Below are 18,566 nucleotides of genomic sequence, written 5' to 3' on the forward strand. Positions count from 1 at the left end.
GCCCGTGGCTTGTGAGGTGCCCATTATGTAGACCTAGTCATACTAGCTAGAAAAAAGGCTTGTCACTCACGGTCCAAAGACTAGAATAAGCTGGAGATGATGTCTCATATGTGACTGCTTTAGTATTTTGGGTGAACTGTTAGCGCGAGTTGAACACGATGGAGGCTTAAGATGTTTTAAAGCAAGTTGTTTGCATTTAAGATGACATGGAAAATGAATGCGACTTCAGAATCCATTGACATTCTGTGAGAGTGCCATATGTCTTACTTATTTCTTCTCTTGGCAGCTTTATCTTCGCAACCTTGGCATTGATCAGTCACCTGGAACTATACTGATGCCGTTTGTACCCCGAGGACCCATCAGGGAGGTTGAATTTTCCCCTTCAGAGCTTAGAACGCTGAAGGACTCTACTGACATGCTGACGAGGGCCGCTCCGCAGCCACAGGGTATGGGCAAGGAAGACCTTGTGCTTAGAGTGCACAGAACTTCAGACTCACCTGTGAGGTTGCTCTTGACCTGGTAGTGTCAAGAGTGTTTCTGCTCATGCGATGCTCTGTTTCATTCATATGAGTTGATCTTCTTCCATCTCAAATGTAAAATGTTTGGCATTGGAAAAGTGAGCCTTTTAAGGCTTTTAAGCCTTCTCGCTGAGGGCTCATGGCTATGTGGCATGTTCTAGCCAGTGCAGTGGCATTTTATCTTTTTTTTCTTTATTTTTCTTTTTATAAGAGTTCTTAAGAAGGAAGTGTGTTGTATCTGAAGATTAAAGAAATGTTACCAGACTTTTTCTTTCTGTGAGAGAAATGTCTCAGTTTCTCTTTCTTTCTGATACTTATTGGTGTGTTCAGTGTGACAAAAAGTCATACACATTTTATAACTGTGACCAGATCAGTTCATAAATCCATCCATCTCAAAACATAAAAAAAAAAAAAATCAATATGACCTTAACAAGTGTTGAGTCATTTCTATATGAAGAACTGAGTGTGCTCAGTTAGGGTTAAGATGTTCTTTGGTGGCATGCCCATGCAGTATGTCATTAAAATGTGAAAATGTGCATTGCAACTATCTAAAATACGTATTTTCCTGAGCATATTCTGTTTTGGCATTTGAATCTTGTACCCAGTGGGGAAGAGCAGATCTGAAGGCTCTTCCCAACAAGTGCCTGTCTAACCCTTTGAATATCTGTGGCTTCAGGAATCCTGCACTGACCTGTTTTTCTGACCAGAAGTGATTAAATGCACCTCTTCTTATGCCTGTTGGGCTTATTTTCTTTTATTATTTTTTCCTTCTTTAAGCAAGGTGGGAGACTTGGCAACTGAAACAACTTGGCAATCAATACAGGGGCAGAGCTGTCCTCAGTAGAGAGATTATTCAGCTGAGCTCCTGACTACTTAATGTACTTGAAAATATATCAGAGTTGGGCCATGAAACAAAATTGTGTTTGAAACAAATAAAATTACTGTTGGCAGGCCTACCTGGGAGCTGGCTCTTCACTGTTGTGTGTACCTGCCAACATGGATTTAAGAACAGCATTTGCACTTAAGTTTGGCTGCTTTTTTTTTTTTTTTTTAATAGAAACAATTAGGTGTTATATATCCAAATTCTGTAAGTGCATCTTGTCTGCTTTTGGACTTTTCTAACCAGTAGTGGGAAGCAAGCTTATCCATAGTGTGTCCTTTGCCTTATTCCAAAAGGATATTTTGGAAATACCCTCAGCCCTTCTGTTTCTTGCATGGATACTTTTATAATCCAAGTGTTCATTTGGATATTCAAGCACCACTGTGTCCTTTATCTAAGAACATTTATTTCTAGTTTAAGCATTTATTTAAAAGCAAGTTATTTAAGTCAAGATCTGTAGTTTCTTTGATATTCCCTATTTATCCAAAATGGTCTAAGAGATTTCTTTCAGTAGACAATTCTCATGCAAATCTTAGTTCAAGTCTCATTCTGAAAACAGTTTCCTAAATGTTTTTTGATATTTTAATTCTTCCCTTCCTTTACAAGCCCTGTAGTACAAGAAAAAGTAGTCTTTATTGATGCAGCTGTTTTCTGGAGCCCCAAACTTAACGAATCTTCTGTTTCTTCGTAGATAAATTGCTGTCAGCAGTTGAAATTATGCAAACAAGTTTTAACTCCGGCACTTCTACTCTCAGTATGTCTATACCAATGAATTCAGAAGTTGGCTCTGATATTCTGTCACCCCGTGAACTCTCTCCCCGCTTCTCAAGATCTTTTGGAGACAAACCAGTGAGTCAGTGCAGTATGTCATGCCACCAACTGGAGATCACTGCTCCGCTTTCCCTGCAACGGGCGGCAGAATGTTCAGCTGTCTCCAAAGCAGCTGAACCAAACCAGCAGCCGCAGACTGTTTCACCTGACTGCCATTCCGACAGAGAGAGTCCCATGCTTGTTGCAAAAAGTGTTCAGGATCTGCTAGCTAAAAATGAGTCAAAAGATGTGAATAGCAGCCCGCAGAGATGGACTGCCAGATCTTTGGCTGGAGTTACAAATAAGGTGGAAGTTGACAGAGGATCACAGACTTCAAGTGTAGGTAGTAAGAGGAATAAGGGTCAAGAAAGTGGTTCTTCAATTGCATCTGGTGTTTTGCAAGAAATATGTAAGCTTTTGGCAGAGGCAGACGATATATCTGGCAGGTGGCATGATCCTGTCTTTTCCACTGCCTCTTCTAGTGAAACTGGTGAGTCTTCCCCAGCGCTGATTAGAAAGGAGGATGGCACCAAAGATTCCAGGTTAGTGAAAGACAGAGTCCCTCAGTTTCAGAAGATACCGTCATGGGATGAGACTATGACCAGGAGAAGTATGCAAGAGGAGGGGTTGGTAATAAAGCCTCTGAATTATAACACATGCAATTTAAGATGGGAGAATTCTTTTGATATTAATTTGCACAATAGTGAAGAGACGATGAAGGAAATGACCAAAGAATTTAGGACAGGTAAATCTGTAGGAAGGTCTGAGCCAGAAGGTTGTAGTAGTGTAACTACAGACAGAAATCAACCTGGTTTTGTGGGTCTTGAACAAAGTGGTGGAAGTAGTGAAGTCAGCACTGGAAGAACCTCAGAGTTGGGGAATCCTTCTTCCTCAGAGCCTCTAGGCAGTGTCACCAGTGTCGCAGGAGGCTTCCAGAGCATGTTGTCTAAGGGTAGTGCAGCCAGAAGCAAGGCAGGAGGCATGCGAGAGCGCGATGATAATAGCAGTGGGGATTCAATAGCTGCCTATGTCAGAACCCTTCTGGGGAATCCTTCTTCCTCAGAGCCTCTAGGAAGTGTTGATGTCGCAGGGGACTTCCAGAGCATGTTGTCTAAGGGTAGTGCAGCCAGAAGCAAAGTAGGAGGGATGCGAGAGAGCGATGATAGTAGCAGTGGAGACTCACTAGCTGCCCGTGTCAAAAACCTCCTGAGGAATCCTCCTTCCTCAGAGGCTTTAGGCAGTGCCACAGATGTTTCAGGAGGCTTCCAGAGCATGTTGTCTAAGGATAGTGCAGCCAGAAGCAAGGCAGGAGGGATGCGAGAGAGCGATGACAGTAGCAGTGGGGATTCACTAGCTGCCCGTGTCAAAAACCTCCTGAGAAATGGATCACCTGTTGCACACACAACACAAATTCTGAAGAGCACAGATGAAGAGGAGAGGAAAGCACGAGGTAATGAAGCATCTCAGTTGGGTGTTATCAAGTGATGTGTTAGAATGGCAAATCTTTAGGTATATGTTTAAGGGATTACTTTGAAATGAAGGGGTATGGATGTATGAGGACCTCTGAGGTCATCTGAGTCTGCTCCCCTGATTTTAAAGGTGTTTATATTAATTTATTAACGATAAGCTTTAACAGGACAGGGCTTAAATGTTCAAAGTTTTTTAGTCATCTTACGTAGTATGGGACAGAATTGAACTTTCTCAGTTTGAATACCTTCTTCTGCTTAACATTGACACAAAGAAGTGTTTTGTCCACATAGCTATTAAGCATGTGCTAGGGATTAGGGACTGTGTGAAAGAGTGTTGACTTGAGTCTGAGACTGTAAAGATGACAGAACCGGGCAGTGGGTCTTGGATTCATCTTTCCAAAGAATGAAGGTGGCTGGTAAGATATAAATGTATTTTTCACTCCAAGCAAAACAATGTGTCACTGAAGAATACAGATTGTTGAAAACTATGTAACTGAAAAAAATGCAGCCAGTTTTATTGTTGACAAAACAATGTACTATAAATTTAATAGAAACTGTTCTGTAAAATACCTGTTGAATTTATAGAGCTGGCCATTTTTAAATTGTATTCCTGGTCAGTCTGTCAGCTCTGGTATTTGATAGTGGTCTTTGTTCCCTCAGTCACAGTAGCTAGAAATGCATAGTAAAGTTTTGATTATAAGTTATAAAACTGTTATCATACATGATGTGAGAAAATGGAAAAGGAACTACTTTCTGGTTTATGTTCTTTGTGTAGCATGGGTGAAGCTAAAACTGGCCAGCCGATCTCAGGAATCTGTGTCAGACTCGAATGAAGAGGACCAACAAAGACTAGAGGAAATAAAGGCAGAGCTGCTTCTGAGTGCCAAGAAATCTGCACTAGCCAAGGTACAAAACAGACAAACTACCTGCTCTGGAGAAAATTTTTGAAGTGGGAGATAAATGCTACTGTCTTGCTTGTGATCTTAAAATGATGAATTATATTCCTGCAATAATTTTGAAGATTGGTAGCTAGACAGGGAGAGGGGGATGCAAACTCATGAGAGCTGCTTGTTTCAGCTTAGTCAGTTCCTACACATGTTTTAGGACCAGCCATGGCACATGCTATTGTGGGTGTTTTGGGTTTTTTTTGTTTTCCTCAGGCAGTAGTTAGGTCTCTTGGGTGAGGGGGGGTGGTTTGGGGTGCAGGGGGTGGCACACAACTGAAGATATTCTGACGGAAGGTATGAAGGACAGAGATGAGGTCAGCAATGATGTGATGGGAGAACTGGTGTTACTATGGGGAGAAAGTGCACACAGCTCATGATTCTTAATTGGCTTAATGAGTTCTGCTTTTCACAAAGTATTTATGCATATGCTGATTGTGCCTTGTAAACTCCTTCTGTGGAGTTTACAAGGCAATATCATCTAGGTAATAGCTGTATTTGTTGTGTTACTTCCAATGTGTTCTGAAATGTTTACAAAGGAGTGTGATATTTATTTTTGCAAGGGTGTTTCAGGGAAGGAGGGAGTAAATTGTTCCTCCTTTGTGTTGACTGGATCAAAGATAATGGGCTTCGAGTTCGAGGAATAGTCATCTTAGGAGAGAAACTCCTTAATGGTAAGGATGATGAGAGGAAGATTATGGAGTGTTAGTCATAGTATGTTTTTAAGAAGAGCTTGGGTAAGTATCTGTAAAGAATAAGTGTAGTTAATGCTGGTTTGGGGCAGGGATATGGACTAGATGAGCTTTCAGACTCTTACAGCTCTATTTTTCTGTGAAAACTTGACATTGAATTGTAGTCATGTGTTGCATATCTCCTTTGGAACACTTCTAGTTCATTTATTAACATATAATATATCTGGATTGGAGTTTGTCTAAGTAGGAGTATATTACCTTTGATTTGACTTTAAATATCCATTTTCAGCATTCATCTGATGGCCAGTCTAATTGTGTCATGAATTCTAGGGGCTGTCTGTGTGTCCCAAGATAGGGCACAATTCATAGAGAGTATTTTGATTAAAAGAACAGGCTGGAAAAATGTGGAGATGCTTATATACCACGAGTGGTGGATGGATGAGTTGGTGGAAGAGAGACTGGATAATTAAGCAGAGCTAAAGGTTGGGGCAGTTTCTGAGGAGAATGTAGAAAACTTGCATTTGAAAATACAATCTTGATCTGTCCTTAATCAGGTGTTTCCGAAAAATGTCCTTAGCTTTAGCAATATATTCCTTTTTTTTTTTTTTTTTTTTTCTGTAGACTGCCTGCCTCCTAGGAAAAGCAGTAGGGTTTTGTTTGTTTGTTTGTTTGTTTTAAAAGCCTTGCATCATCAAGAATGAAAAATAGTGTTTCAAGAGTAGTCCGTGTTCACAGAATCACACAATCATCTAAGTTGGAAAGCACCTTGAAGATCATCCAGTCCAACCATTAACCTATCACTGACAGTTCCCAACTACACCATATCCCTCAGCACTATGTCGACCCTGTTTGTGTTATGGTTTCTTGGGCATGAACAGTGTTGGTAATACAGACATTAGCTTCCAAAAACCATCAGACTAACTTTTCAGTTATTCATGTATTGATGTAATCTCAGTGGGGAGCCTGGGAAAAAAAAAAAAGGTAATTTTATTTAATTTTAGAAATTCAGACAATTCTTAAAAAAGAGAAACAAAACACAAATACATTTTTTCTTCAATCTACTCAATGAAAAACTAGAGGCCCTGAAGCTTTTTTCCCCCCAACTTTTAGATTTTTGTTAGATCACAGCTTTGTCCCTAACACTGACTTGTTACAGCCTGGAACCAAGTATCCTACCTTTATGTGATTCAGTGTCAGCTATGAATTGTTTTATCCCAATTTAGAGTAAGAAAAAATTAATCATAGTTTTGCAAACCACGATTCCAAGAAATTGCTTTAGGTCAACCACAGCATTTTTTGCTCTGATCTTGATAGTATTTTACTCTATGATGGCTTTAATTTCAGATAAAAAATGGCTTTGAATTTGCAGAATGAAGGTGGCTGGTAAGATATAAATGTATTTTTCACTCCAAGCAAAACAATGTGTCACTGAAGAATACAGATTGTTGAAAACTATGTAACTGAAAAAAATGCAGCCAGTTTTGTTGCTGACAAAATAACGTGCTATAAATTTAATAGAAACTGTTCTGTAAAATACCTGTTGAATTTATAGAGCTGGCCATGTGCTGACTTAGAACAGAACAAAGATTATGAAAAGATATTTTCCTTCTACTAAACTTTAAAGACTGAGAAAGACAAACTGTTCCTAGCACTCAAGCAAACAATTCTTTCGTCAGACCATCATCTTTATTTAGTGCTTCTGATGCAGGCTTATGATGAGTGTTCTTTCTGGAAAGTTTAGACTCTGCCTCTTGTTTTTATAGGTGACAACTCAAGAAATATAATGTACCACTGTGATATTTTATTGTTTCCAACAGGAAGCATGTGAAACTTGTCTATAAAAAAAAAAACAAAATGCAACAAAGGAGCAGGACAGCTTGGGAGAGTTCTTCTCAGTGATCTTTAATCCAAAGATTGTTCCATCTTTTGAGATAGTCAAGTATCAGTTTGATAGCTGTTTGTCACTGGTGATGTGTTAACAGACGCGCTAAAAAAGAAGCATCATAATGATTTCTCAAGTTCTAGCTGAGCAGAGTGTTTAAGGAGGTGATTGGGACATATGCACATAAATGGGCTCCAAACATGTACTCAAGCGCTCAGCTGAATAGTGGCCCAAAAACGAGAACATTCAGTATGAAAATTTAATTTTGAAGATGTATCTCTAATAGCAAACAATGCTCATGAGTGTAACTCAGAATTGTATTTTCTTTACTTTCTCTTTGGTAAGATGGACAAACCTTGAGCAGTGAATCTGTTCTCTGTACACTTCATCTGTGGAGTCTTTCTGTTGATTTATCGCTCTTCCCTTACACAAGGAGAGAAATACTTACGCTGTTATGCTTTTCTAGTAAACACTTAAAGTTTGACAGAAATGCTTAGGAATAGATGGCAAACATGGAACTTTTTTTTTTAAATTTCATACTGATTCCGTTTGATACTGACTCTTCCTAAAGGTCTTAACTGGCCATTCATGGAAAGAGAAAAGTACAGTGCCTTGGCCTTGCTTAGGAGGAAAAGGAAACAAAGGCTGTGGATTTATTAACTGCAAATATTTTGTAAATGGGCAAAAAAAAATGTCAAATTTCAGATTGTCCAGAGATGGGTCTTGTGAAACTTATGATAAATTGATGGCACTCTCCTATAAACCTGTTTGTGATGAAGAGAGGCAAAGAGTTGCCAAGACATTCCTATAGATACGTTACTGCTTGATGAATAATTCCTACATCTGTGGCCATGCTTGTGTGGCTGCAGAGATCTGGTTTTCGCTGGAGGAGGTAAATTGGCAGTAGGGTATTTACTCTTTTGATAGGCTTGAGGAGTTTAACTCTAAGATGGGTGATGCTCTTCAGTCACAAAGAGCTATAAGCAACATGAAGTTTGTTGGAATTCTTAGGAAAAACATATGAAAAGTCAATCATAGGTTCCAGAAATCAGCCCTGTTAACTGTTCTTCCACTGAAATCATTGGAGTCTTTCCAGATAGATTTTCAAGAATAACAGGGAAAAGCCAAAGACTTGTAGGTCGTCTTCTATCTATTCCAGGAGCATTGTCTTTCAAATTTAACCTCCTTCTTGTGCATGTGCATTTGATTTGGTCCCCCAGTTGAGATTGAGGGGTTTTGAGTTGCTGTTAGATGTAAGTACAGTTTCAGCATATTAAACCTAAGAATTTTCCTTCTAAATTGAGGACCTTATTACCCCACCTGTATTTTTATGGGTGCCAAATAGCTCCCTCTTGACTTACCTAAGAGCGTTCCCCCTTTGTATACAGTATTCTTCCACTATATGCTGTATTTTTCCACTCCTTGTACTTTCTCACTTTTTCAGGAAGTTCACTGAGTTGTAGCTATAAATTTGCACTGCAATCTCTTGTGGATCATATGCCATACAGATCTTTTTTGGAAAGATGACACATAACAAGCACAATAAAACATGTGAAAGGCTTGGGAAGATGAGTTTATAGCAACTTCTGTGCTTGCTTTCAGTAGTAGGAGTTGCTGTGTATTACTTCAGGCCGTTGAACTGGGATGTGGTTTAAGGAAGAGATCTCTCACCCCTACCCTGGCACAGGACTGCTCTGTGTCCTTGCATTCTTCTACAGTCCCTTGTTGTCCCTCTTGGCTATAGGAAATACAGGAAGCCAGATAAACTAGTTTAGTTGCCTTAGAATAGATAAGGCCACAGAAAAGTACAGTTTTAGAATAATAATCCAGAGCTTGCTAAAATAGTTTACTGCTAATGACATCTGGGATGTAGAAAGGAAGGAAAATCTGTTGTGGAATACTTGTTTATATTTTGTGACTGACACCAAAAATGTTTTCTGACTGATTTCCAAATTCCGACTAGGGTGTAATCATCCAGGGACCTGTGTTGCATTTTATTAATGAAATATACTCTGCTGTTTCCACAGTTGTTCCAATCAGTAGGAAAAAATAAATATAGCCTCGATTTTTATTTTTATTTGAGTAAGCTTATCTGGCCCATCTCCATGGCAGAACATTTATCTCAGATTTGCTCTCTGCACCTCAATGGGAGCATTGTAATTTTTAATGACACTTAAATTAGGGAAGTGCAGATACTGATAAATTAATAAAATGATGATGACGCTTAAGAAATTCTTTCTAAAGAAGGCTGGTGGCCTGTAGTTTCACATACACTAAGATGAGCTCAGATGATTTGGGTGTAAGGTTTGCTGAAATTATTTGTCTTTTGTCTTGTCCATTCCCAGTGTTCACTAACCATGATACTGCCTCTGACGCTAAACTGACCCATCCAAAAGAATTGGGGTGAGATAATGTAAGAGGGAGCTGCTTTCTAGCATGTTGTGTGAAGTGTGGTGTGGGATTTTGTGTCAGGAATGGGACTGACTGTATGATACCTGTTGTAGTGCATGTCTAAGTGAGGGGAATCTCAGTGTGTAAATAAGTGTTAATGTCTCTAGAATCGATACAGCTACTTCCAAAGGTTAGCGTTTGAGTAGTTCTGTTACTGCCCCTCATTGGAGCTGCAGTGTTAACAGATCAGGTGAGTAGTTGCCTTAATTTGCTTCAGGGCAAAAGCTGTTGCAGTTTTTTGATCAACACTGACAGTAATAAATTACTGTGAGTGGTAACATAAGGTTTTCCCAGTTGGACTTGCAAGGCTTTCTCTTTCTGCTCTTAGAGTATGCATGCATCTGGGAGTGAGATGTTTTATTCACTTGTTAGTAGTGTGATCTTTGATCAAGAGGTATTTGCATTTCTTTTCTTCCAAACTACCTTCTCCTTACACCAGTCAGGTAAGTTGCTGGAAAGATCAACTGTCAGCATTTGGGAGTTTCTGCTGTAATGAGAGAAGTCTTGGAAGCAAAGGTCCCATCCTGTGATCGCTCCACAAAGTAGGGGAATGAGGGTGGTGAGAGAGAAGATCATGTTTTGCTTATCTGTCTTGATGATCTCGGTAAATCTCTGCAGGCAATGAATGTGCCTTGTTAGTATCTGCTGTTTGTAATGAGTTGAAAGAAAAGTCTGGAATATCTAAATTTCCTCGAGTGTTTAGACACATTTATTTCTACATTTCTTGGCAGGTGACTAGAGCCATTTGCCGAACCCTCCATATTTTTATCTCTGTATGGTATATTTAGTGCCTTGTGTGCAAAAGGTGTGTTGAGAAAAATCAGGTTACGTTTTGAGATGCCAGGAGAAGGTGTAGGTTCCTTAGCGCTGTAGCCCTGGGAATTTTCCAGTTAGCTGCAGTGTCAGTAATTTGCCTCATTAAGAGGCAGCTGAAAGGCAACACCATCTGATGAGTATGCCTAGAGAGTAGGGTGTGGATTTTTTCTGTCTGATTCTGCTGAGGGGCTATAGCATATGTTGCTTTAGTTTTATTTACCTGGTATGATAAATTACTGTTGATTGTTGCTGTTGGGAGTTTTTTTTGATGGTCGAATGGGGCTTGAGGTGAAGGAGAAGATGAAGCGATGAGGACTGGAGAGCATGCTGAAAATGGGAATGGTTAGTAAAATCAGGCAAAGAAACCAGGGTAGAAGTTAGTACTAAAGTAAATCATTAGTTTCAGTTTCCTAAATGCCCACAGGCAGGTAATTTAAGACACAGTATTTTATACTGCTGTGTAAAATACGAGCCAGAGATACCTGGATACATGTAGCAGAGCCCTAAGTATAGTGGCTCTGATACTGGGGGGTGATACAGATGTGGGACAATTTGCATGGTCAGACAAAGGTGTAGATGTCACTTATTTTTAAAAATATGAACAAAGACAACTGACAGTGAACTTCCTTGTTTTTGATGGGATTAAGGTCTTATCTGTTGTGAGAAATACCTCCTCTTTTTTGCAGTATTGTCATCAGCTTTCCAAACAAAAAAAACAGTATTTGTGGCAAACATACCCATTCTGATGGGAGAATGAAAATGATCTGCACCTGAGAATTGGAAAGTTTTTACAAGTTATCATTTACCTTAAAGAACAAATCAAAGCTCTGATTATTTTCAGTCATTTTTTAATTATTGTCATCAGTGGGCGGTGACCGTAAAGATAGAAAGATTTATTACAGCTCTTGTCTGAGAGGGAAATTGGCAGACTTGTTTTAGGGGAAAAAGGAAGAGCAATTATGGAAAATTAAAGCTTTTCTAATTAAATATTTTCTTATGCTTTGTAAAGAACAGCTTTCTTCCCACTTGTTTCTGTGTAACTGAGTTCCTTTCATTTTAGTTCTGCTTCATAAACGCTAGAGTCAAACAACTCAAGTGCAAGGGAAACCCTTTTATATCAAGTTTTCTGTTTCATACAGTGATAGTTATGGCATAGCAAAATGTCAGATGCAGAATTATCCCTGTAACTCTAAAATGTCACGTAATGTAGTGCTTTGATAGCGTGGAGTTTGTTTGGATTCTGGCAGAAACCAGAAGAGGTTTAGTGTGTGTCTGCTCCCTGATTTCTTGGAGGTTGCCAAAACGTTAACATTGCATACTTCATTAAGGTTTGACCACATGTAATTGGAAGTAAACACGGGTTTCTGCGTTGGTTTGGTTTTCCATGGAGCTACGAAGGGACACCTTTCATCAGTCATTTACAGATCACAAGTAGTTAAGTTGTATACACAATCACTATCCTTGGAGATTTTTGAAACTTGACGGGACAAGGCCCTGAGCAACCTGTTCTGATGTTGAAGTTAGTCCTACTTTGAGCTAGACTAGAGCTCAGACTAGAGACTTCCAGAGGTCTCTTCCAACCTAAGCGTTTCTGTGATTTTGAGTAGCTAATTGGCTCTCTTTTTAATTAATAAGATTATCAGTGAAATTATAAAGCTTTAGCAGGGTGTCTTTGTCTCTTCCTAAATCCCTTTGAACTTAGATGGTGAATAAATATTCGTTCAAAAGAGTAATTTTTCTCAGTACATTATGAACTGGGTTTATGATAAATGTCCAACTCTGTATGAAGCCAACTGATAGAAAAGAAGAAAGGTTTTTTTTTTGTGTTTTCCAGTGAGTGGAGTGATGTTGAGAGGTATTTACAACTTAGTCTAAGTAACAGAGTTACAACTTGATAGTTCACAAAACTAAATGGTTCTATTATATATGTCACTGCTGCTGTTTGTTATAGCATCAAAATCATGTTAACTAATTTGCTGGCACTTAAAATATGACAAATTTTTAATTAGTTCCATTAACAGATGAGTTCCAGAGAAAGCGTATGCTCATTCCTGATGACAGACTCTTGATTATTGACAGCACTAGTCTGTCTTTGAATTCTGCAGTCCAGATTTTGGCGAGGGCAGGAAGTTGTCCACATAACCTATGTGAATTCTTCTATATTTTTCAGGATCCACGAGTATGTGTTTTGGAAGCTGCTTCTGAGTATAGCCATAATCAGGAACAGGACGTAGAGTGTTTCCAAGCTCCAAGTGACGAAAGATTTCAAACTGAGAAACACACACAAGCCATCAGGACTAAGGAGACTGTAGAGTCAAGCTTACAACAAGCCGTGCCATTACATCGAGCTGATTCTTCTGATTGTTGCCTGCTGAAGGATATGCAGTTTAAAACTTCAAGTTCCGTTCAGACACCGATGCATCGAAGAGTTACAACTAGTCATTCTGATGCTGTTGTTGAACTTCATCCCCCATTGCAGAAGGAATGGAACGCATGCGCAATGAGGTCTGCAGCTGCGTCAGATGTTCAGACAGACGTCCGTTTACCAGCTCAGAAGAAGCTGTCTATGGAAGAGTGTTCTGAAGATATGGCGAAGCAAATTACTTCTATCACCTTTTCATCCCGGAAACGTTTGGCTTCCATGGCATTCGGCTGTAGTCTTGCTAGAGATGGCCTTGATGGGATAATGCCTTTGGAGGTTGACTCTGCTAGCCCTGAGGAACAGAGCCATGGCAAACAACACTGGGGAGGATCTAAGACCTGTCCTCCTTCAAGTCCAATGCTTGCTGGCTCAGTGTCTAATGAGATTGGTTTTGCTGCTGAGGAAGACAGGTTTCATCATGTCTTTGCTGACAGTAACAGAGTTGGAGCTTATCAAGAAACAGACTGTTTGTCAGATCAGGATTCTGTAAGCATCCATGCTGATAAAAGACAGACCCTTAGTGCAAAAAATTCTAATGTTCTGCCTCAAGATGTGAGTGAATTGGGCAGGCATAGTGCCAGACTGGTGGGGCTTGACTGTGATACAAGATTCAGTCAAGAAATTAATAGATTTAATGAACCCCATTCTATAAGCTCTGACCAGCAGGAGAAAAGAAGCCCAGCTGGTCACATCCAATTGTATGAGAGCTTAGAAGGTTCAGCTCCAGCCAGCCAAACTGATTTGCTGAAGGGCCGTATTAAGTTGTTGGCAGAAGAGGAGAAAAGTCCTTCTGATAAAGTACCTCTCGTTCAGAAAGAGGCTGCGAGAGAGCAAATCGGTACATCTCATCATTCATCTACAGATGAGATTTTATCCACCACGTCTGTATCTCATTCATCACCAACTAAGAAAGTACTGTCTTGTGTCCACATAACCCTTTCCTCAAAGTGTAACAACTCAGAGCTGCGCAGTGACATGACTACTGAAAATGAGATGAGATCGGGGAATAAACCTGAAGTTAATGCTCAACCAGTGTCTTTAAAAACTCCAGAAACTTTAATAGAAGCTGTTTCTAATTTACCAGCTGCTAACCTTATTCCAGAAGATCAAAGATCTTTATCTTTCCCAATGCCAGTGTCTTCAGCAGATCCCTGCCTGGTGCTTTCCTCTGTTACAAGCACAGCAGGGCAAGAGCAGTCTCTGCAAACCACTGAGAGACCACAAGTCACTGTTCGGGGTTCAGGAGGGTGTAGTCTGAAGAATATCTTCAACTCTGTAGTTCCTGCAAAAACTGCGAAAAGTACTTCTGATGCTACCACTCAGATAACAACAGAAAGTCCTGAAAAAACAACCTTTTCAGCAGAAATTTACATTAATTCACAAGAAGGTGAAAATGCTGTCCACCAGTCATCTCTCCCGAAAGCACATGAACTTCCCAACAATGCAACTTCATCTCTTAACAAGATTTCCCCTTTCCCAAGGCAGAGTGGTGAGCAAATTAGCATCTTATATGTATGTGTAGACTTTCATCTATTCAAGTTTGAGATATTTATAGGTATTAAAAACCAAAAACAAACCCAGCATTTTTCCGGAAGCAACATTTTTGAGATAATGTTGATATTTAAAGTTGCTCGTATGGGAAAAAAACCCAACCCTTAAACTTGGCCTTTGCAGTCCTCTGGGTAGGGAGTTGTATCAATACAGTTGTGATTCAGCTCAGGTTTATCTGGAACTGAATTTGTTGTGTTCAAGTCTGGTTCAAGAAAATTTTCTGACATCTGTTTCTAGATAATTTGAATTGCTTCACTGCTTAGAGTTTATCAAGAGATATATCTGATTACTGATTTACTCTAGTCAAGGTAGTACAAAATCTAAGAGGAAAATATGCATGTTGCTATTTTCAGTAGAATTAAAATAGCTTTTAAAATCTGTTGGCAGAAGAATGTGGATGTTGCACAGTGTTTTCCCACAGTGGTGTTTTATACTAATGTGTATGTAGACTTGGATACTTTTCCTGATTTTTTTTTTTTTTTCTTCTGGGTTCCAGGCTTTGTATCTCTATTCGCAAGGTGTTTAAAATAGTATGAGTTGAGAGAACAGATTCTTACAGTATATCAGAGTGCAAAAAATATTTCAGCTATCTGATCACCTCTGCTCTTTGCTATTAGAAGTCAGCTAATGTTCTGGTCCAAACATTTACTGGAATTCTGTTATGACAGCACACTGTTTTTATTGACTTGAGAGACAGATATCTGTGCTCATTTAAAATGATTTCATTAAGCATGAATCAAGTGAGAGCTATGTGGATTACGTGAATTGGGTTTTTTTTAAGTCAGTGTTTGTCACCCTAGTCAGAAATTTAATATTGAATAGGTAAGTAGGCTGTTTTTTCTAGCTAAGCAACAGTCAACCTTCTAAGCATTTGGTGGGTATTAAATAATTAAATAAATAATTAATAATTGCAATTTATTTTCCTAAAGAATAGGATATTTCTCTGGATTTACTGCAGTGAACATCTTCAGCAGTCTCCTTGGGTCCTGATTTGTTGCTTTTATCTTCAGTTGCCTTAAAGGATTAAGGCCTGACTTCTGCTAATTGCTTTGCCTTCCTTCCCCACAGATCAGCCCTTATTGCTGCCATATAAACCTTCTGGAAGTACTGGGATGTATTATGTTCCTTATCTAAAGGCAAGATCCAAAATTTCTCCAGATGGGTCAGAAACCAGTGTTGAGAGCTCTCACTCAGGTACTTATTTATCTTAGGTCTTCCATGAACTACAACTATCACTTTGCATTTGGATCAAAATACATCAAAATATAATTTCGTATGCAGAATTGTCTCAGTTGAGCTCAGAACTCTTCTGTCCTACCGGTTTAGAGCAAGTGCATTGATTTTAATAGAAATATGTCTTTGTTCATGTTCACACCACTTTATAACACAAAGATGTGTATAGTCCTGACTGAAGGCTATGGTTTCAATTTCTTTGATGAAAGGGATGTTAGTGCTCCATTCTGGCAGTGAAAAGAAGCAAGGCTCAGTATTTTACAGCTTGATAATTCTTTACTTTCCTGTGGGAATTACTATTCAGTTTGGTCTCTTTCATATTTCTGCCAGCTCTCCTCCTTTTTAGTTCCCTTATTTATGTACATTCTCCCCCTTTTTTTATTAATTTGTTATGCGTGCATTCTGAAATATCTGCATGACACAACACGCATTTCAGATAATAGCTTTCTCAGTGCTGAATTTCTTTCCATGTTAGGGGATTCCAGTGTAGAAAGCCTTTCTATAAACAATGTAATTCATAACTGTGGTTTAAAATACATATTCGCCTCTTCCCCACATCCTCCCATCTCCCAGTAAAAAACACTTCCCATTTACTAGGGGAAAGGATGCTCTGTGATTCATCAACTTCTTTTGCTTTGCCTGCTGTTATTTTTCAGTTCTCTTCTATACATAAAGATCACATCACTTAAGCATTGTAGGTCTTATTTGCAGGTTGTTTTCAGTCAGATCTTTCTGACATCCAAAGTTATTTGTAGACAGAACTACTATTACAGAGGTGTCCAGTTCCTGACAGATGTGTCCCAGGGGAGTAGGTTGATACAACAGTGGCAATAAATGCACAGGTTAGTCATTATAGTCACAAATTGTTCTTGTAATTGTTTATGCATCTCTGCTCATTATCTTTTTCCAGTCTGTCTGTTATAATATGGTCAAAATGAGAGAAACAAATGTGATGCGAGTCTGTTGTTTTGCAGAAACTTATGATGCTAGATATAAAAATTCAGTATGCATATGAGGCAGTGCAAGGTTCTAGAAAGAATTGAAAACTAAATTTTGTTTTCTAAACTCCCTGCTGCAGCTGGGATTCTTAGCTCATGAGCAGTAGCTAAAGGAAACGGAGTTGAGCAAGTCTGCTGAATGTAACCAGGTGGTGTTGACAAGGATGGTAAATCAGTTAGGGGCCATTTCAGATTTCTAACATTAGGAGACAGCGATATGATAGTAAGAGAGCTCTGCTGTTGTCTTGAATTCTTCTGTAGAGGTTATACAGACCTACTCTAATCTTCCAGTTTTCCTTCATTGCTATTCTGAGCTCAGAAAATAGATATCTACATCAGTCAGTGAAATGTCTGGAATTTTAATGTGAGCAAGAGGGAGCCTGGACATTCCAAGTCCTGTGTCTGGCTTCCTAGCAGACTCGTCTAATGCTCATTTTCTTGTATTCGTGTCTGCTCGTTAGTAGAATAGATAAATTCTAGCTACCTCTCAGATAAGAACCTTGTCACCAAAGATCATGGAAAACAACGTGGTGCAATACCTCCTGCTGCTGTTACTCACTAGAACCACTCACTAGGAATCATGATTGTTGGTTGGTGAATATACTGGCACCACTACTTGGATAATAGGCTTGCTTTCAGACGTTGTCTTTGTTGTGAAATTTCTGTATCTATTTTTCCTGCTTCCTCTTTCTACTCATAGTTATTGCTTTCTTTCTCTGCAGAGTCAAATGATGCTCTTCCTCCAAGGTTTCCAGCAAGCGTCCTTGGTTTAAGGGATGATAATCCTCCAGACAGTACAGCTATCAAGTGTAAAGAAGGAATCTACACGAAGAGGGCCAAGCCCAAGCTAGCCTGGGCCAAGGACCAAATGATACCACTGGAAGCTTCCCCAGGTAGTTAGTGTGTGTTTAATTTTACATGTGATTTCATACACATGAAACAAAGCAGAGCAAAAGAATTACATTGCAGGTTCCAAGATTTCTGGTCTCATGAGATTGCTAATAGTCTTCCTGAAGATGCTGAATTTGACTCGTTTTTCTCTTCCTTATCTTTCTGCTTCTCCCTGACCGCCCAAACATTTGGACATTAGTATTTCCTAGCATTCCAGTGGCTCCAGTGCTTATCAGAGCTTTGTAAGATCTTTTTGGGTTTGGTGGGGTTTTATTTGGGTTTTGTGTTGGTTTTTTTTTAAGGCACTCTTAAGTTTGTGAAGTGCAAAGTCTTGTTTAAGTGTAGAAAGGATGGTGGTGTAGAAAATGACAGAAATTCCCTGGTAAATAAAAGCAGGTGGGATGGTTCTGTATATTGGGTCGGGGTTGTGTTCCTGCCCACAGATACACCGCTGTCTTGTGATGTCATGGAAAGTATCTCTGTAATGTTGGTATTTAAATGAATTTTAGTTTGATTTAACTGATGTCTCCTTCTTCTTCCCCTCCATTAACCTTGCTGGATGGTACTCCTGAGGGATGAAGGTCAGGGTTTACCACTACAGTAGCCTACTTTAAGGCTTTATTTGTTGAGAATGCTGACAAAATGAAATGATGCTGTGCTAACTGACATTTTGACACTGTATCTCATGACAGTAGCAAAAATTAGTCCTGATGGCCACTCCTTTTGTACAAAACCTCATTCTGTGATTTTGAGTGGCTGATAAACTTCCTCCAGTCTGTGTAGAGATGAGGATTTTTGTTGTGTTTGAGAATTGCATCTTGTTCCTGGACAGAAGTAAACAGAAAATTGCTGCGTGTTTGCTGTCTCTCCTAAATGCAGCTATTAGTTCCTCAGGGAAGCTGTTTATTGCACAGTACAGTATTTTGGGACATGTGCTATATTAAACAAAGAGTGAGCAAAGTGCAAGGGGGTAATAGAATTGTGGCTGTTAATGAGGGATAGGACGCAA

General features: G+C 39.3%; 1 protein-coding gene across 3 annotated transcripts in view; it reads left to right on the forward strand.

The window, feature by feature from the left end:
• ALMS1 (ALMS1 centrosome and basal body associated protein) overlaps window positions 1-18,566 on the forward strand; it is a 74,756-nt gene that overhangs the window by 32,342 nt on the left and 23,848 nt on the right. For all 3 annotated transcript variants that reach the window (XM_074821769.1, XM_074821770.1, XM_074821771.1), the window contains 6 exons: window positions 287-446; window positions 2,090-3,658; window positions 4,453-4,583; window positions 12,633-14,373; window positions 15,504-15,629; window positions 17,389-17,559. In XM_074821769.1, coding sequence (XP_074677870.1) covers window positions 287-446; window positions 2,090-3,658; window positions 4,453-4,583; window positions 12,633-14,373; window positions 15,504-15,629; window positions 17,389-17,559 — 3,898 coding nt within the window. The remainder of the gene's footprint in view (window positions 1-286; window positions 447-2,089; window positions 3,659-4,452; window positions 4,584-12,632; window positions 14,374-15,503; window positions 15,630-17,388; window positions 17,560-18,566) is intronic.

Source organism: Strix aluco, chromosome 4, assembly GCF_031877795.1.
Source record: "Strix aluco isolate bStrAlu1 chromosome 4, bStrAlu1.hap1, whole genome shotgun sequence".
Lineage (NCBI taxonomy): Eukaryota > Metazoa > Chordata > Aves > Strigiformes > Strigidae > Strix > Strix aluco.